Source organism: Mchenga conophoros, linkage group LG23 (assembly GCF_057382185.1).
Source record: "Mchenga conophoros isolate Kocher_MC1m ecotype Shallow Benthic linkage group LG23, M_conophoros_male_GT1.1, whole genome shotgun sequence".
Classification (NCBI taxonomy): Eukaryota; Metazoa; Chordata; class Actinopteri; order Cichliformes; family Cichlidae; genus Mchenga; species Mchenga conophoros.
Window position 1 is genome coordinate 8,470,544 of NC_140547.1, and position 14,573 is coordinate 8,485,116.

The following is a 14,573-nucleotide window of genomic DNA, read 5'->3' on the forward strand; positions in this document are numbered from 1 at the left end:
CTTTGGCAAATTTTAACTAAGAAATTCACCACCAGGGGGCAGTGTTTTACCAGCCGGTGTGTTGAACTCTTTCCGAGGTGCTCAGCTGTTCTTTTAACTTTTGGCTGCATCTCCTGCCAGTCACTGGTGAATTTCTAGCTGTAGTCTCTCTTATATACAGTGGTATCAATGATTCCAGCTTTGGGCCAGACAGTTTTGTGGAGCAGTAAGGTGCAGCTGGATTGAAAAGGTGGATAAAAACAAGGAATGCTGTACATTTTAGGCTTTGTATTGAGTGCCTAGCAGGATGTATAGTTTTGAAATATAAACAGTTTGTGTTCACAGCTGATTCATACTATATAAATGTTTTCAGTCTAAGGACCATAGATTAGTTGAGGATCTACCAAGCTATGTTTGAATGCGGAGATAAAAATCAGAAAATGCTAACTGGACTACATACACCAGCATGCATAGGGATACTTTGGTCCCCCCCCCCCTCTCTAAAACAAAGCAGTAAGGATTTTATTTTGAAACTGTATATTCTAGTTAGCTTGATCAGTTTGCGCAGTTGAAAAACAGCGAGCAAAAGCACTTTACAGAAATTATTACATTTATTTTTCAACGTCAAACAATCTAGTTTGCATCATAAATTTAAAAAATATACATTTTTTGTTTTACTACAAAAATTCTACATGGGGAAAAAAAAACTACACAAAGTTTTGTGCCTTTCTCCTATGATCTGTAACTTAATGCACATGTATTCAGAGATGATGCAGACGAAGACTGGAAAACTTAAATCATCACACTAAAAATTGCACTTATTTCTCTTATGAAATCTCAAGTAGTTTACCGTCTATGTTGTAAGTGTATTCTCAATAAATTAGAAATGAAACCTTCTGTGGTTTGTTAGGCAATTTTGAGAGTGTTTTTTTTTTCTTAGCAAAAACTGAGACTCCGATTTACCCCTGATTGAGGGGTTTTTATTTTGACAGTCAAAACAGGAAGTGCTTATATTAAAACACAAAAACACTTTTCGTGCACTTTTGAACTTAAGTATGGGTACGTGGTAGGTATTACTGTAGTTAGAGAGCAACTTAGAAAACCTGGTAGGCATCAAACAGACAAGCCGGACACAAACTATGCTCCCTCGGAGGCAGGAGTACGGCATGAAGAGGAGCGGAGGAGCGCGGAGCGGTTCGGTTATAAACTTCAGGTCAGCGATGAAGTTGAGCTCTGGCCGCCGCAGCTCCGCCGTGCTGCCGTCGCTGTTAACCTTCTTGGTCATCGTAGCATCCGGAGGCCTGCTGCTCATGATAGAGAAGGGAATGCTAAACGGCATGGAGACGCCTTCACCCCGCAGTAACGGCAGGCGACTAGACTTCCACCGGGGGCAGGCGGGGGGACGCAGCCCAGACGCGGCGGACCTGGAGTCCCAGGTAGAGGAATGTAACCCCACATGAAGATTTAGCTTAGATTTAGTCTGAATATTTCAGCATTTCGTAATAGTTGCTGATCGGTGATAAGCCGGAGGCTTAAGAGCCTTAGAGCAGTTTCCTCAGTGAAATGGTTGAAAGGTAGATTTTTGGTTGGTTTCCGTGAACGCTCGATTTAAACACCATCTTTGAATCCCTGCAGCCAACTTTGACATCATGGTACCCCTGATCAAATGTAGTTTCACTCCACATTCATGGGCGTAACTTTGTGCTGAACATTGGTGGTGGGGGGTGTAATCATCTGGGTAAATTCCCAAATGATTAAACATGCAACTATTTTGCTGGTAATAACTGAAATGAGTAAACAAAATCAACAGCCTATTTATTAATAACTGTATTGGGGGGGGGGAATCATAACCCTCCTGGAAATTATGCCCCTGTCCACATTACTGCAGTAAATAATATTTAAAGATCTTTAGTGAACTAAAACTAAACTAAAATTAGAAATAAAAGGAGTTGGTGAGTGGCTGTGAATAATACACGACCACCCCTCGGTAACACTTACTGGACATGCTCTGAACACGTTTCAGCTCCCCTCTAACAGGGACAGATGCACAAAGTGTTTACCACCTTAATACCAGCATTCACGTTAACTTTAAAGCTCCTTACTGTCATATTACATTGTGAATTACTGAGATTTTCCCGTTAAGTATAATATTCTACATTTCTGAGACATTTCCTTCTGAGATGTTTTTCCATACTTTATCTGCTTTAACACATTTCCAACTTTTGGGATAAATAATTTAACTCAAACCAGAAATCATTTTAAGCACTCAAAAGTGAACTGAAATGGAAAAATACACAGGAAACGACCATGTCATTATCTGCCTCATGAGATTTTGGTGCAGATATTTACTGACACTCAGGAAGTCCACACAACTGAGTCAAATGCCTTGAAAAAGCACTGTTTATATTCTTAAATTCAATGTCCATATTATTTTAAAGAAACTAAAACTGGAAACTAATGGGACTTCAAATTAAAAATTGTAATTAAATAAAGTAAAAATCAACTATAATAACAACTTAGTAAATTCACCAGTCACATCCACCTATAAAAAGTTTAAAGTGGCCAGAGTCTGTAACGAAAGATTAAATCGTGACATTTTTCTGCAAAACATCTACCCAGTAAAAAGTGTTGCACTTTCACACCACTGGAGGCCTCTTAAAGGGGATTCACACCATATACGAGGCTTTATTTGCAATTATACAGTTGCTGAAATGCTTTGGAAACCCACAAATACTGACATGTAACCACAAATGGGAGGAGGAGACATACAAGAAACAGCCAGAGTCAAATATCTATATAAAAAGATTTAAATGGTCCAGCTGTCCTCAAACAGCACCATTAAGGTTTCCCTGTTTATATTGATTGGTAGAATCACAAGTGAAATCCAGTCTATCAGCTAATAGACACGGTCAAAATTTCTTCAGGCTGGCTCGGCAAAGTATTTTCTACTTGTGCAAACATGTATTTGCCATACCCAACTTCAGGTTTATTGCGAACACAATACGAGGAAAACAGAAGGACTGAGATATCCTGAACCTCAGTGACAAATGTTTCAGTATTTTTTTTTTATTTGATGCTTGTTCAATTAAATTCAGTTTTATTTATAGAGAGCCAAATCACAACAATTGCCTCAAGGCTCTTTGTAATGTTAGGCAAAGACCAGACAATAATACAGAGAAAACGAGATCAGATGATACTCTATGAGCAAGCGCTTGGCAACAGTGGGAAGGAAAAACTGCCTTTTAACAGGAGGAAGCTTGCCAAGACCGGCTGTGGCCATGGCAGATGTGAGGGAAGGGAGATAGGACTAAAGACTCACAGTGGAAGAGAGCCAGAGACAAATAATAAGTAATGATTAAATGCAAAGTGGTATATGAACACAGGGAGTGTTCTTACTGTGTAAAATTAATGGAACACAGCTTGAAGTCACTGATTTCTGTTCACTTTTAGATCCTCCAGGAGATCCGTAACCGGACCATCAAAACCATGTGCAGTCACAAGAACATGCCCCACAGTGTGTGGTCACTGAGCCTCCTACAGAGGAAGACGCTGCTGCAGCATGTCCTCGTGAACGACGAGCACCGCTTCCTCTACTGCTACGTCCCCAAAGTGGCCTGCTCCAACTGGAAGAGGGTTCTGAAGGTCCTGAGCGGAGCCCTGGAAAACGTGGACGTCAACATCAAGATGGACCACCGCAGCGACCTGGTCTTCTTGTCCTCTCTGAAGCCCGAAGAGATCCGCTACCGCCTCAAGCATTACTTCAAGTTCATGTTTGTGCGAGAGCCCATGGAGCGCCTGCTTTCCGCATACAGGAACAAGTTTGGCGAGATAGAGTCCTACCAGAAAAAGTACGGCGTGGAGATCATAAAGCGTTACAGAAAAGGCCGCGCTAAGGATGCAGCTATAACAGGAGACGACGTGACTTTTGCAGAGTTTGTTCGTTACTTGTTAGACGAGGACGTGGAGCGCATGAATGAGCACTGGATGCCCATATATAACTTATGCCAACCTTGTGCTGTTTCTTATGATTTCATCGGGTCCTACGAGCACCTGGAAAGCGACGCGGAGTTTGTGCTCCAGCATGTTGGAGCGCCTCCTCATGTTCACTTTCCAGAAAGGCAAACGTGGTACAAGCCGGTCACCACGGAAACAATACACTATTATTTATGCAGCTTACCACAGAAGCTACTGAGAGAACTCCTGCCCAAGTACATTTTAGACTTTTCTCTATTCACATACCCTCTCCCCAACACAACCGCTGCACACTGTCGGCATTAAATGAGCAATGCTTTAAAGTTGTATTTTTTTTTTTTTTATAGAAAACCGTTTGTACTATTTTTAAGGAACAAATTGTATTTTCAGAGCTGTTACACAGGTTTACTTGATGTCCGCGTGCCTTTTAAAAGTGCTGATTATTGGACGAGAAAGACCTGACTTCAGAACCACTAAAGCTTGAAATCAAATTCAAAAGAAAAGGTCAACCAAACCATACGTTATGTCAGCTGTTACAGTAATTATATCTGCTCAGTATACAACAATGGAAATATTAATATGGTTGCAAGACCAAACTCTGTTTTTATTTGTTGCTTTATACACTGTAGACCTTAGAAAAAAATTGTTCAGTGGTTTTAGTGGGCATTCAGTGGTTTAGCAGGCTAAAACACGCACCATGTGCTGGGATGGTCAAGGGTTTCATATCAAGCTTATTTAATGCTCAATCGCAGCCTCTCGTTGCCAGCTCCTCTCCCTCTTTGATGTAACTGAGATTATTTACCATGTAATAAAACTGAAGTTTACCTTTTCTGATGTTCGTTTGCAGTTTTTAATTACTTTATTTATGAATAATTTAAGCATAATATACATAATACAAAAAAAACCTCACACAAAATGAACACTTGCTACATGTGGTTAAAGATGGTGGGAATCACATTCATTTTTTTGGGACTTCTTTATGAAGCTTTTGTTTTTAAATCAATAGAAAATACTTAATCTACAGTGCAAGTAACACATTCAAAAAACATTGTTAGAAATGTTAGAAAAATCTTCACCTTTAGTACAAACGTTATTTAAACAGCCCTGGTTGCCCTTTTGTTGAACGGAACAATAAAGTTTCTATGAGGTACTCCACAGGTTAAACTGTGGTTTACAGAGGCCTTCATTTTTTATGTCCAAAGTCAAGACATCACTCACAAGCTTCTAGTGGGTTCTGACTCACTTGTCAGTGCCTTCATTTAATCTTTGTTCCAATCAATCCTTGAAGCTCACACTCCTAAAAACAGAAGGGAGGAAGAGAGGTTTTAAACACATGATAATAGTCATAATAATGGCAATAAATCAAGCCTCAACATTTTCAGCCTCAACTTAAGATCATATTGGTTTTAAATGTCTTTCACCTTATTTCCCAAACTGTTATGTTTATGGCTTACTTGTCTGCTGATTTATCAGTGGAGTGATCAAGAGATCGGAGGATGGAGCGTTCTGGTGAGATGTGGTGAGAGCTGCTGGAGACGCTGAGGGATGATGAGGTTTGCAGGGTTGAGAACGACAGACCCTGTCTGCGCATTTCCTGAACTGCCCTTTCACTGAGGTGAGAGAGAGAAAGGAGGCAACAAAACAGCATCAGAATATTTGTATCTGCGGTCACGTCCTTGTAGCTACAAAGTTGATCTGACCTGATGGGGTGATGACAAAACCCCATCAGTCTTCTACGGCTGAGGGGTAAAAATGAAGAGTGAGGTTGTTTTGGAGAATTAAATGTCAGAAATCGTTTCATCCAACTTCAAATGTATTTGGCCAGTTTTTTACAGCTAAAATTAAAAACCCAATGTAATTACTCTTTTTTTTTTTTTTTTTAGTGGAATGATATTTAAGACTGCTGTTACATCAGCTGTATTTACTCGTGTTATGAAGCTGCAGTAGCTGAGTGATATGATGGAATATTGCATCAATCCTGACAGATGTGGTGCACTCAGGGTGAAATTTTGATAACCAAACATTTCTGGTTCAGAGTTAACATTACATGATTACCCAAAAAATTAATAATGACATTTTTCCAATGCAACACACTGATATCACCTGCTCTGTATTAGTAAGTGGTTTCATGGGATGGATAGAGTTGCAAAAATACTTTTTTTTGGCACTTTTGAGATTTTCGGTCTCATGTAATGAAAATATTGATTTCTTTTTGATTAATCTAGAAACAATTGCTATCAGATTCATCAATAACGCCCACAGATAGACTGATAGGTTACTTTATTAATCCCCAAAGAGAAACTGCTGTTATAAGCATCACTGTAAAGACAAACAGTCGTGTAGCTCACCGCTCAAAGCGCTCAGTGGTCAGCTGCCTTTTCAGAACGTCAATCTCTGTCTGCAATTGAGAGACTTTGCCGCGAAGCTGGGACACCTCCCTGGCATGCTCTGCACTTTACACAGACACACAAGTTACCAACTTTTTCTTTAGGAAGGAGATTTCTTTTAACAAGTAGAGTGAACGGGATTTATTTACGTTTTGCTGTCAGCCAAGGTGAGCCTGTCTCGTAGCACTTTCAGCTCTGACTCTCGTTCGCTGGCTGTCAGATGTGTTTGAAACTCCTTTTGCCGATTTGTGGAGAGCAGTGTCTCGAGGTTACGCACAGTCAGCCGCTCGCTGGCTAACTGCTTCTTGAGAATCTCCGCCTCTGACCGGACATCCTCCAGTTCTCCTGTAACCTAAAAACAAAAAGCAAATATCATAATTAAGTTTGAAGGAAAACAGGATGTGAACAGTTTCCTGCCAAGACCAGAAAAAACACTGTAATAAATAAGCCGGCACCACAGCAAGCCTCACCCGCTCGAGGTCCATGCTCCTGGAGGTGAGCTGACGTGCAGTGAGCTCCTTGCTCGAGTCTAGTTTGACACATAGCTCCCTAACTGAAGCCAGATCTGCGAGGAGAGCAGCCTTCTCTTCCTGTGCTTTGTGTAGCTCTTCCTCTAATCGGGACATCCCACGAACCAACGAGGAAACTTGCGCCTCGTAAGCCTGGATCGCCTGCATGTGCTTGGATAAACAGAAAAGTGAAAAAGGGTGCATTTCAGACACATTTGTTTAAAGACTGAAATTAACATTCATTTAACTTGTTTACCTAGAATAGCAGCTAGAAATGTCTCTGTAATCTTTTTCCAGTGCCACATCTCACCTGTTGGATTTCCTTTTCCTGTTGGCCGACTGCATCTCGGAGGTGTCTGCGTTCTGTGTCTGAAGAGAGCAGCTCCAGGCGGATGGAGTTGCTGAGGCCTTCAGCCTGCTGTAACTTTTGGTTCCGCTCCTCCATCTCCATGTGGGACAACCTGAACCGCTCCAACAAATCCCTGTTCTCTTGTTCCTGTGGGTCAACAGAGCTGTCAGAAGAAGGCTTCTACAAGGGCTTCCAGGTAATTATAATATGTGTAAAGTCGCAAACATAAAATACAGGAGCAAAGGGATATGTTCTTGCCTTTGTGGCAATCAGCTTCTCTACTCTGGCCACTTCAGAAATGTAAGAATGGAGCCTCAACTTGAGCTCATCCTTCTCATGTAAAGACTCTTCCATTTCTGCATGTACAGCCTGGACAAAAAAGATGCAAGTAGCTAGTGTCACTTCTATTATTTTGGTACATGACACAGAAGACTCAACATTGATTACAGTAATTGTGATTTTTTTTATTTACTTGGTTCTCCCTGGTCATTGTGGCTAGGTCATCTTGCAGTCTCCTGTTCTCTCGGACTGTAATTTCCTTCTCTCTCCTGAGTCCAGCCAGCTCCTCCTGAGACGCATCCAGCTGTCTCCTGAGGCTGTTCAACTCCCTCTCACGACTGTTTAACGCTCCTTGAAGCTGACTGAAAGAATTTAAAATATTGGTTCATAAAAAGAAAAACTTTATTTCTTACGTTGGGTTTTTATCCTAATATTTACTTAAATAAAACCGACATTGAACCCCAAGAACACAGTACTCACGCTAACGAGCTGTCCATGTTTGTGACTGTGAGTCTCACGTCTTCAAGGGTCTTTTCCTGTGTAAATATCAAGAGTTTACCTCATTAATTTTTTAAATAACATGTTTTAGATGCAAATGCAAAGTGCATTTTAATAGAAAACCCATGTGTATTTAGTTACTGTATTTATTCCTTCCTCATGTGATTCCAGTGTATGAGTACAACTCATCATCCAAAGCCTTCTTTTTGTACAAATCCATGGTTTGTTTCTTGAGCCACAGATTAGTTCATATAATATGTTCTTTGCAAACAATAGCTAGAGTGGACACATCTCTCCATTAGTTATGTAAAAGCTTTCAGTTATAAACCGGTTCTTGTGTGACACACTCAATGTTTCGATCATGGATTCAGTCTCAGCTTCAGACCCACTACTCCCATAATAAATCCATTAAGTTTATCCGGAGGGACAAAGAAGACAGAGCTATTTAGTTAGATCCACTCTTCTTTTGACCCAAAAGACTGGGCCACAAAACACTGAACTGGTGTACGCGTACTAGGCACAGTTGACTTACACAGCGTCCAAGCACAATTCCCCATCCAGGTCCAAGTACGCTTGTGTTTCTCTCAGCATCTCAACTCCTCTCTCGTAGTTGCTCTCAATTGCACACATGGTTTTGAAAAGTGCTCTTGTAGAGCACAAAGAGGCTCATGATTTTATTTGAAATATTTTTCTTTTGGAAGTGGTTATGGAAGTGGTTGTCTTACATGCCTCAAAGAGTTAATTATTTGACAGCAATTTTCACAGAGACAGCTGGCACATGAACTGGACATTAGGGGTCAGATGTGAGATTTGACCTTTAAGATTTCACATATGGACATGAAATTCGATCCTTTCATAAAAGTTTGTAATCTTGAACCTTAAAAAAATAAATAAATAAATAAAATAAAAAATACTACCTTGTTGGATAGTTCCTCTTGAAGAGCAACCAGTTTCTCAGTCTTTTGATCCACCTCATCCTGCAGAGCATCTTTTTCTTTATCCAGGGCAGAGATTGACTTGTGAAGAACAGCTACTTCCCCTTTGTGCTTGGAACTCTGCTGACTCAGCTCCCCTGGAAGGCAAACTAAAATTCAGCAAACAGGAAACAGAGCCTTACAGAAAAAGAAAAAAGCGTAATGACTGTTTCAACATATTCACCTATTCTCTCCTCAAGTTTTTCTATCTGCACATGGGAAGCATGCAGCTCATTCATCTTCACAGATAGCCTGTGCTGAGTATCAGACAGTGACTTCTCCATCTGCTCCTGTAGCAGCCTACAGACAGGCAGGGAAAATCCCATCAGCTCTCCAACAACTGGTGACAAGTATAACAATCCCTTAGTGCAGCATCAAGAATGATGATGTTTCAGATGAGGAAGTCTAAAGAAACCAATATGTTCTATTTTTGAGCTTAATACATTTTGGGTACTTTTTGTATTTGGTGTGATTAAAAATAAACAAAAAACAAAAACGTTGCTACTCCGTCCTATAAAAATCATAAATCAAGGTCATATCTTTGTGCACGAGGACAGCTTCCAACACAGCTCCCAGAAGTTCTGTTCGGACCACTCACAGAAAACCATCTGCAGAGACTTGCACACAGAGCAAACATAAACTTGAACTAGAAGTTTAATGCTAAGAATCATCACTGATGATGAAAGCTGTGTATCTGGCTATGATCCAGTCAGTGACTAATGAGCAGTTTTCTTTAGAAAACCCAGCAATATCCAACCCCAGTGGTCAGGAGTGCCACCAAGAGAATACTGTTTAAAGACATTAGATATTCACAGGGTTAGACACAGATTTACACACAATTGTATCCTCCAGGGTCAAATTTAAATAGGGTAACTTTTTGTTTTGTGAAGTGTCGAGAAACTGTTCCACTGCACCACATATATAATGTGATAAATTTGTGATACAATATTATAAAGCATTTTACAGAACTGAACTATGGCACCATTAGTTGGTTACATTATAAAGATCCTCAAGTGGAAGTGAACACCGCTGATATAACCAGCAATTCAAACCTCAGAGCATTACACTCAACCCTCTGCTGGGCGACCTCCTCTCCATTGTGGACCATAGCAGCAGACTGAACCTTCAGCTCCTCCTCTGCAGCCTCCTTGCTCTCCTTTAGCAGGGATACTTGTGATTGGAGATCCAGTCTCTCCCGTTCCAGCTGCACTCCAAAAATATACATGAACATTACATAATATCACAGTATAGTGAGAATTCAAGTGCTGGAAGGTTCAAATAACTAAACCTATTAAATGAAATATCCCAACTCACACTCTTTACAGCATTCTCCAGGTTAAGAATCTTCCTCTCTTCCCCTTGTCTGTCTGTTAGAGCTGAAGTCTGTGCAACCTGCAGATACATGTGCACAGCATGTGTCTGCAGAGCTGTAACGGCGCATCAGAATCACGTGCAGATTTAAAGGCTGTATTCTTGCACTGACCTTTAACCTCTCCATCAGTGTGTCTCTTTCAGTCGTCATCTGCTCGAGCTTTGCTTCTGCTCGTTTGATCTCCTCCTGTAGTTTCACAACATTACTCGACGTATCTACTCTGCGGGTAAGCTTCAGCTCATCCTGAGTCTGAATGAAACAGAATCATATCATGTAAAAACAAAAAGATTTATTCAAATGTGTTATTGGTGCAAATGTAAAGCATCTAAAACTTACTTGTTTAAAGAGGGTTTTGAAATGATCCCTCTCATTGCTCAGGGCCTTTATATTATTTTGAATGTCCTCCATGTGCTTCTCAAAATCCAAGAGAGCAACCTTCAGCTCATCTCTTTCCTGAATTACACGAAGCAGCTCCGCTTCTGCAGCACCTCCCTGAAAATTTGAAGTCATTGTTCTTTAGTATCAGTTTAACATGAAACTACCTCAATTAGAAATTTGCTAGTTTCTTTTTTATTGACTCTTACCCTGACTACTTTGGACCCAGGACTCCTGCCCCTGCTTGGGCTACGGCTAGGGCTTATGTCAACACCGCCAGCTCCTCTGGCTCTTTTGTAACGCTCAGATTCTTTGCGATAGTAATCCCTCTCCTCCTCTAGACTCTTGACAAATGCATCGAGACGAGACGGAGAGCGTTCCCTTCCACAAACGCCATATTTAGTACGCATGGCCTCCAACTCCAGCACCAGCTCTTTGTCTAGGATATAACATCAAGTGCGTATATAAACACTGCAATGCATATATAGCTGCTGAGGTATTTCCACTGCTGCTCACCAGCTGACATCATTTTCTCTACTTTGTCCTGAAGCCTGTTTTTCTCATCCTCCAAGAAATTCACGAGTCCCTCCATCTTCTCATTCTGCTCTTTGAGCTCCACCAGCTGATCTCTCAGACGATCTTTTTCAAAGTCACTTTCAGATTGCTCCTGAAGTAAATAAGTAATAGAAGTTTAAGCAAAAGGTATATTATACTGTAAAGTAGGAAATCTAGAGTTAGAACAGTGTATACTACTACTTACCCTTCTTGTCTTTGTGATAATAGCCTCCAGATCTTCGATCATTTTCTGCTGCCTTTGAATTTCTTTCTGTTGAGAAAACAGTTTGAAGTCCATTCTTAATGGATGAATTACACTGAATGCTTTTAAGCCAAGAACTCCAGGATCATCACATTGCTTACTTTAGTTTCTTGTAGCTCCATGTCAGCAGTTTCCAGCACGCGCTCTTTGTCCATCTCCATTCGCTTTGCGAGGTCGTCGATGTGCGTCAGCTCTTCACACAGTTCCAGGTTCTTTAAAGACAGATTGGCTACTTCGGTGGAGGCGTCCTTTTTTTTCTGCTGCAGTCCGTCTATTTTCTGCTCCAGCGTCCTGTTGGTCTCCTGTAAGTAATCAATCTGCACACAAACATATCAAGAGATTGTACTAAACTACCAGCAACCATTCAAACCAAATTTCTTTACTCCACTTTTATGCTGTGACTGTAGAGCTTGCCTGCAGGTTAAGATGGGCGATTAGTTTTTCGTTGCTGATGTTCTGAGCCTCAAGAGAAATTATGTCGTGAGGTCGGCCGCCATGAAGTGCGCCATTCAGGCGGTCAATCTCTTTGTCCCTCTCCTCCACCTAACAGAAGTGCGTTTTAAAAAATAGAGCTGATTACCTCTATGACAACTTAAAATATTCACAACGTAACAAGCACCCACTTAACGTACCTGAGTATTTAAATGTTTTGCAACTTCTTGAGCATTTCCAAGGTCTAGTTTCAATTTGACAACACCTTCCTGCAACTCCTGAATTCTACACAAAAATTGGAGCGAGTCAGACAGAATAAATGCAGATACAAACATTAATAATCAACAATTTAATTAAGCAACTACAACAACTTTCAGTCACAAAAGAAAACAAACCTTCCATCTGCCAGCTGCAGTAGATCAGCTATGTACGGATCATCAGGTTGCTGCACAGGATAAGCTGATGTTGAAGACGGAGGTACTAGTTCGTCAATCTGCATTCTCTGCCGTCTGAAAGGAATACTGCGTTTTTTTCCACCTGTTAAAAGCACGAGAGGGGTCAAGATTAAATATACCTAGATGGAATATCATTTTAAGTCCACTATCTAAGAGTTTAGGCCTTACCCCTCCCCTGTCAGTACCTGGTGTCTGAACAACAGCTTGCAGGTTCTTCTCCTGAAGCTGCTGAATGCGTTCAGATTTAGCCTTGCTATCCTTCTCCAGGCAGCGAACCTTGTGCACATACTGATTATTTAAAAACTTCAGATCAGTCGTCTCATGGTCCAGTTTTCTGATGTTGGTTTTGAGCTCTGGAGCCAGACAGGAAAAAAAATGTTGTCTGTTGTGTATGCAGGTGATGAATATGAGGAAAATGATTCAAACTGTGCTGAAGAGCCAGTGCTTGCTTATTATAACGCAGTTATTACCACTAATGACACGCTCTTTCTCGTCCTTCAATTTTAGAAGCTTAAGGTGTAGCTCATTGTTTTCCCTGACCAACCGGGCATTCTCTGTCCTGTATGGCTCCAGAAGAGAGTCTACGTTTCGGTTTTCTTTGTCAGACTTCCCTGCTGACAGTTTGGCATTGCGCAGGCTTTCAGTTGTGTGGACCAAGTCACTGTAACACAAAGAAAGACATGGCTGAACTACACTGGACCACATGGTGATATTAAGAGAATGAGGGTACATGGTTCAGAGGTTTCACACCTGAAGAGTTTCTCCACAAGTGGCAGTGACTCGATTCCCAGCGGTTGCCGGTAGCCCAGCTGGTCCAGACGTTTTCGCAAATTAACAAACTTCCTTTCTGCATTGCTGGTCATGGTTGGGAGCCGATATTGACCTTGGTGACTGCTATCAGCCTAATCGCAAATAAGATGACGTTAAAAGGATGTCAGTATTGTCTCACATCTGTTTGTTGCTGTTCTAAAAATGAATGTAAATTTCAGGGGATACGCAGGGGACACAGGCCCCAAAAGATTTAAAACACGTTTGCCCCTCCAATAGGTTTAATGTTACTCATCAAAGAAACATTCTCATAGAATGGGTCATGTTTATTCCCAAAATGTGTTTAGGAACTTCAAGTTCCAGACACTTTTGTGCTTCAAAACGGGCCCTTCAGGATGATTACATATGCAAGCACAATTGATCTGCATGGAACTTACATTACCTACCTATGAAAAAAAAATACATAAGTTAATATTTTAGAATTTTTCTGCTAAACATAAAAATACAATCACTGTCTTCTAGTTTGCCAGCTACTTTGGAGGTAACATTATTGCGTTAAACAATAAGTAACTTAACCTAATGCATTTTTTTGAATGTGCCAGATGATTTTAACATGACCAGACATTTTGCTGTAACACATCTGAGTTAAGACAGGTTTATTTATCACTGATCACATTTAACCAGGTTTCCTCTCCAAATAAAGTATCAAATCAAGTTAGACCACTCCAACTTTGACATTTAGCCTGTGGCAAGAACAGCCAAGAAAACAAATTCATAAGATATTTACTAAAATGTTTATTATTCATAATTGACTGTGTTGAGTTTATAGAATGGCTAAAAGAAGTTAGCAAGTTTTTTTAATGTTTGCTAACGTTAAGCAGCAAGTTTAACATTAAGCATGTTAGCTCATCAGAGACATTAGCCTTATGCGTTTATTAACACTGAGGTAACTTTTTGTTGTCGTTTTGTCGCCTGCAGTAGCCTGTTAGTTAGCAAAGCTTGACGACTAACGAGCTAGCGTTAAATCCCAGAACGATCACAGCTTGTCTTACCCTGGAAGTGCTTTCCTAGCGGCTAACGTTAGCCCGTCCAGCGTAATTCTACATCACCGACAGTAAGTTTCCATTTCCTTTGACCAATGACTTGCACGAGCCACATTATAACGTATCATATATGTTTTCTGGTAGTGTTAGACAATCTTCAATTCTGAGTTGACACGTTTCCGCGGTAAAGTGGTTTGAAAAGAGCGCCGATGGTCTCCGGTTTGGATTCGTCACCATGGAAGTAAGAGTCTAGGGGAAGTATTTGGAGCTGCGTGTTTTGTGCACCGGTGCTGCCCGTTCTGAAAGCGGACGGGTGGTGTCGACAAAGTTATTTAGCCCAAACAGTAAATATTAACGCAAGGGC

The 14,573-nt window shown here is 40.8% G+C and overlaps 2 protein-coding genes across 3 annotated transcripts; one reads left to right on the forward strand and one right to left on the reverse strand.

Moving 5' to 3' along the window:
- Positions 1–989: 989 nt before the first annotated feature.
- chst14 (carbohydrate (N-acetylgalactosamine 4-0) sulfotransferase 14) lies at positions 990–4,780 on the forward strand. The gene is made up of 2 exons (XM_085265085.1): positions 990–1,415; positions 3,430–4,780. The coding sequence occupies exons 1-2, from the start codon at positions 1,119–1,121 to the stop codon at positions 4,255–4,257; spliced, it is 1,125 nt and encodes a 374-aa protein (XP_085121211.1). The 5' UTR covers positions 990–1,118; the 3' UTR covers positions 4,258–4,780.
- cep135 (centrosomal protein 135) lies at positions 4,767–14,463 on the reverse strand. Of its 2 annotated transcripts, none has more exons than XM_085265078.1 (26): positions 14,219–14,463; positions 13,149–13,300; positions 12,869–13,059; positions 12,584–12,751; positions 12,339–12,480; positions 12,144–12,228; positions 11,926–12,054; positions 11,613–11,828; positions 11,455–11,520; positions 11,211–11,361; positions 10,904–11,133; positions 10,656–10,811; positions 10,431–10,568; positions 10,262–10,339; positions 10,000–10,151; positions 9,132–9,247; positions 8,891–9,045; positions 7,956–8,011; positions 7,669–7,837; positions 7,455–7,565; positions 7,158–7,343; positions 6,809–7,009; positions 6,488–6,690; positions 6,300–6,404; positions 5,406–5,561; positions 4,767–5,248 (listed from the first exon to the last, which is right to left on the reverse strand). In XM_085265078.1, the coding sequence occupies exons 2-26, from the start codon at positions 13,259–13,261 to the stop codon at positions 5,227–5,229; spliced, it is 3,495 nt and encodes a 1,164-aa protein (XP_085121204.1). In that variant the 5' UTR covers positions 13,262–13,300; positions 14,219–14,463; the 3' UTR covers positions 4,767–5,226. The 2 variants fall into 2 exon arrangements, with proteins under 2 accessions (XP_085121204.1, XP_085121203.1); XM_085265077.1 differs by having other exon boundaries at positions 6,809–7,018.
- Between the last annotated feature and the right edge of the window lie 110 nt (positions 14,464–14,573).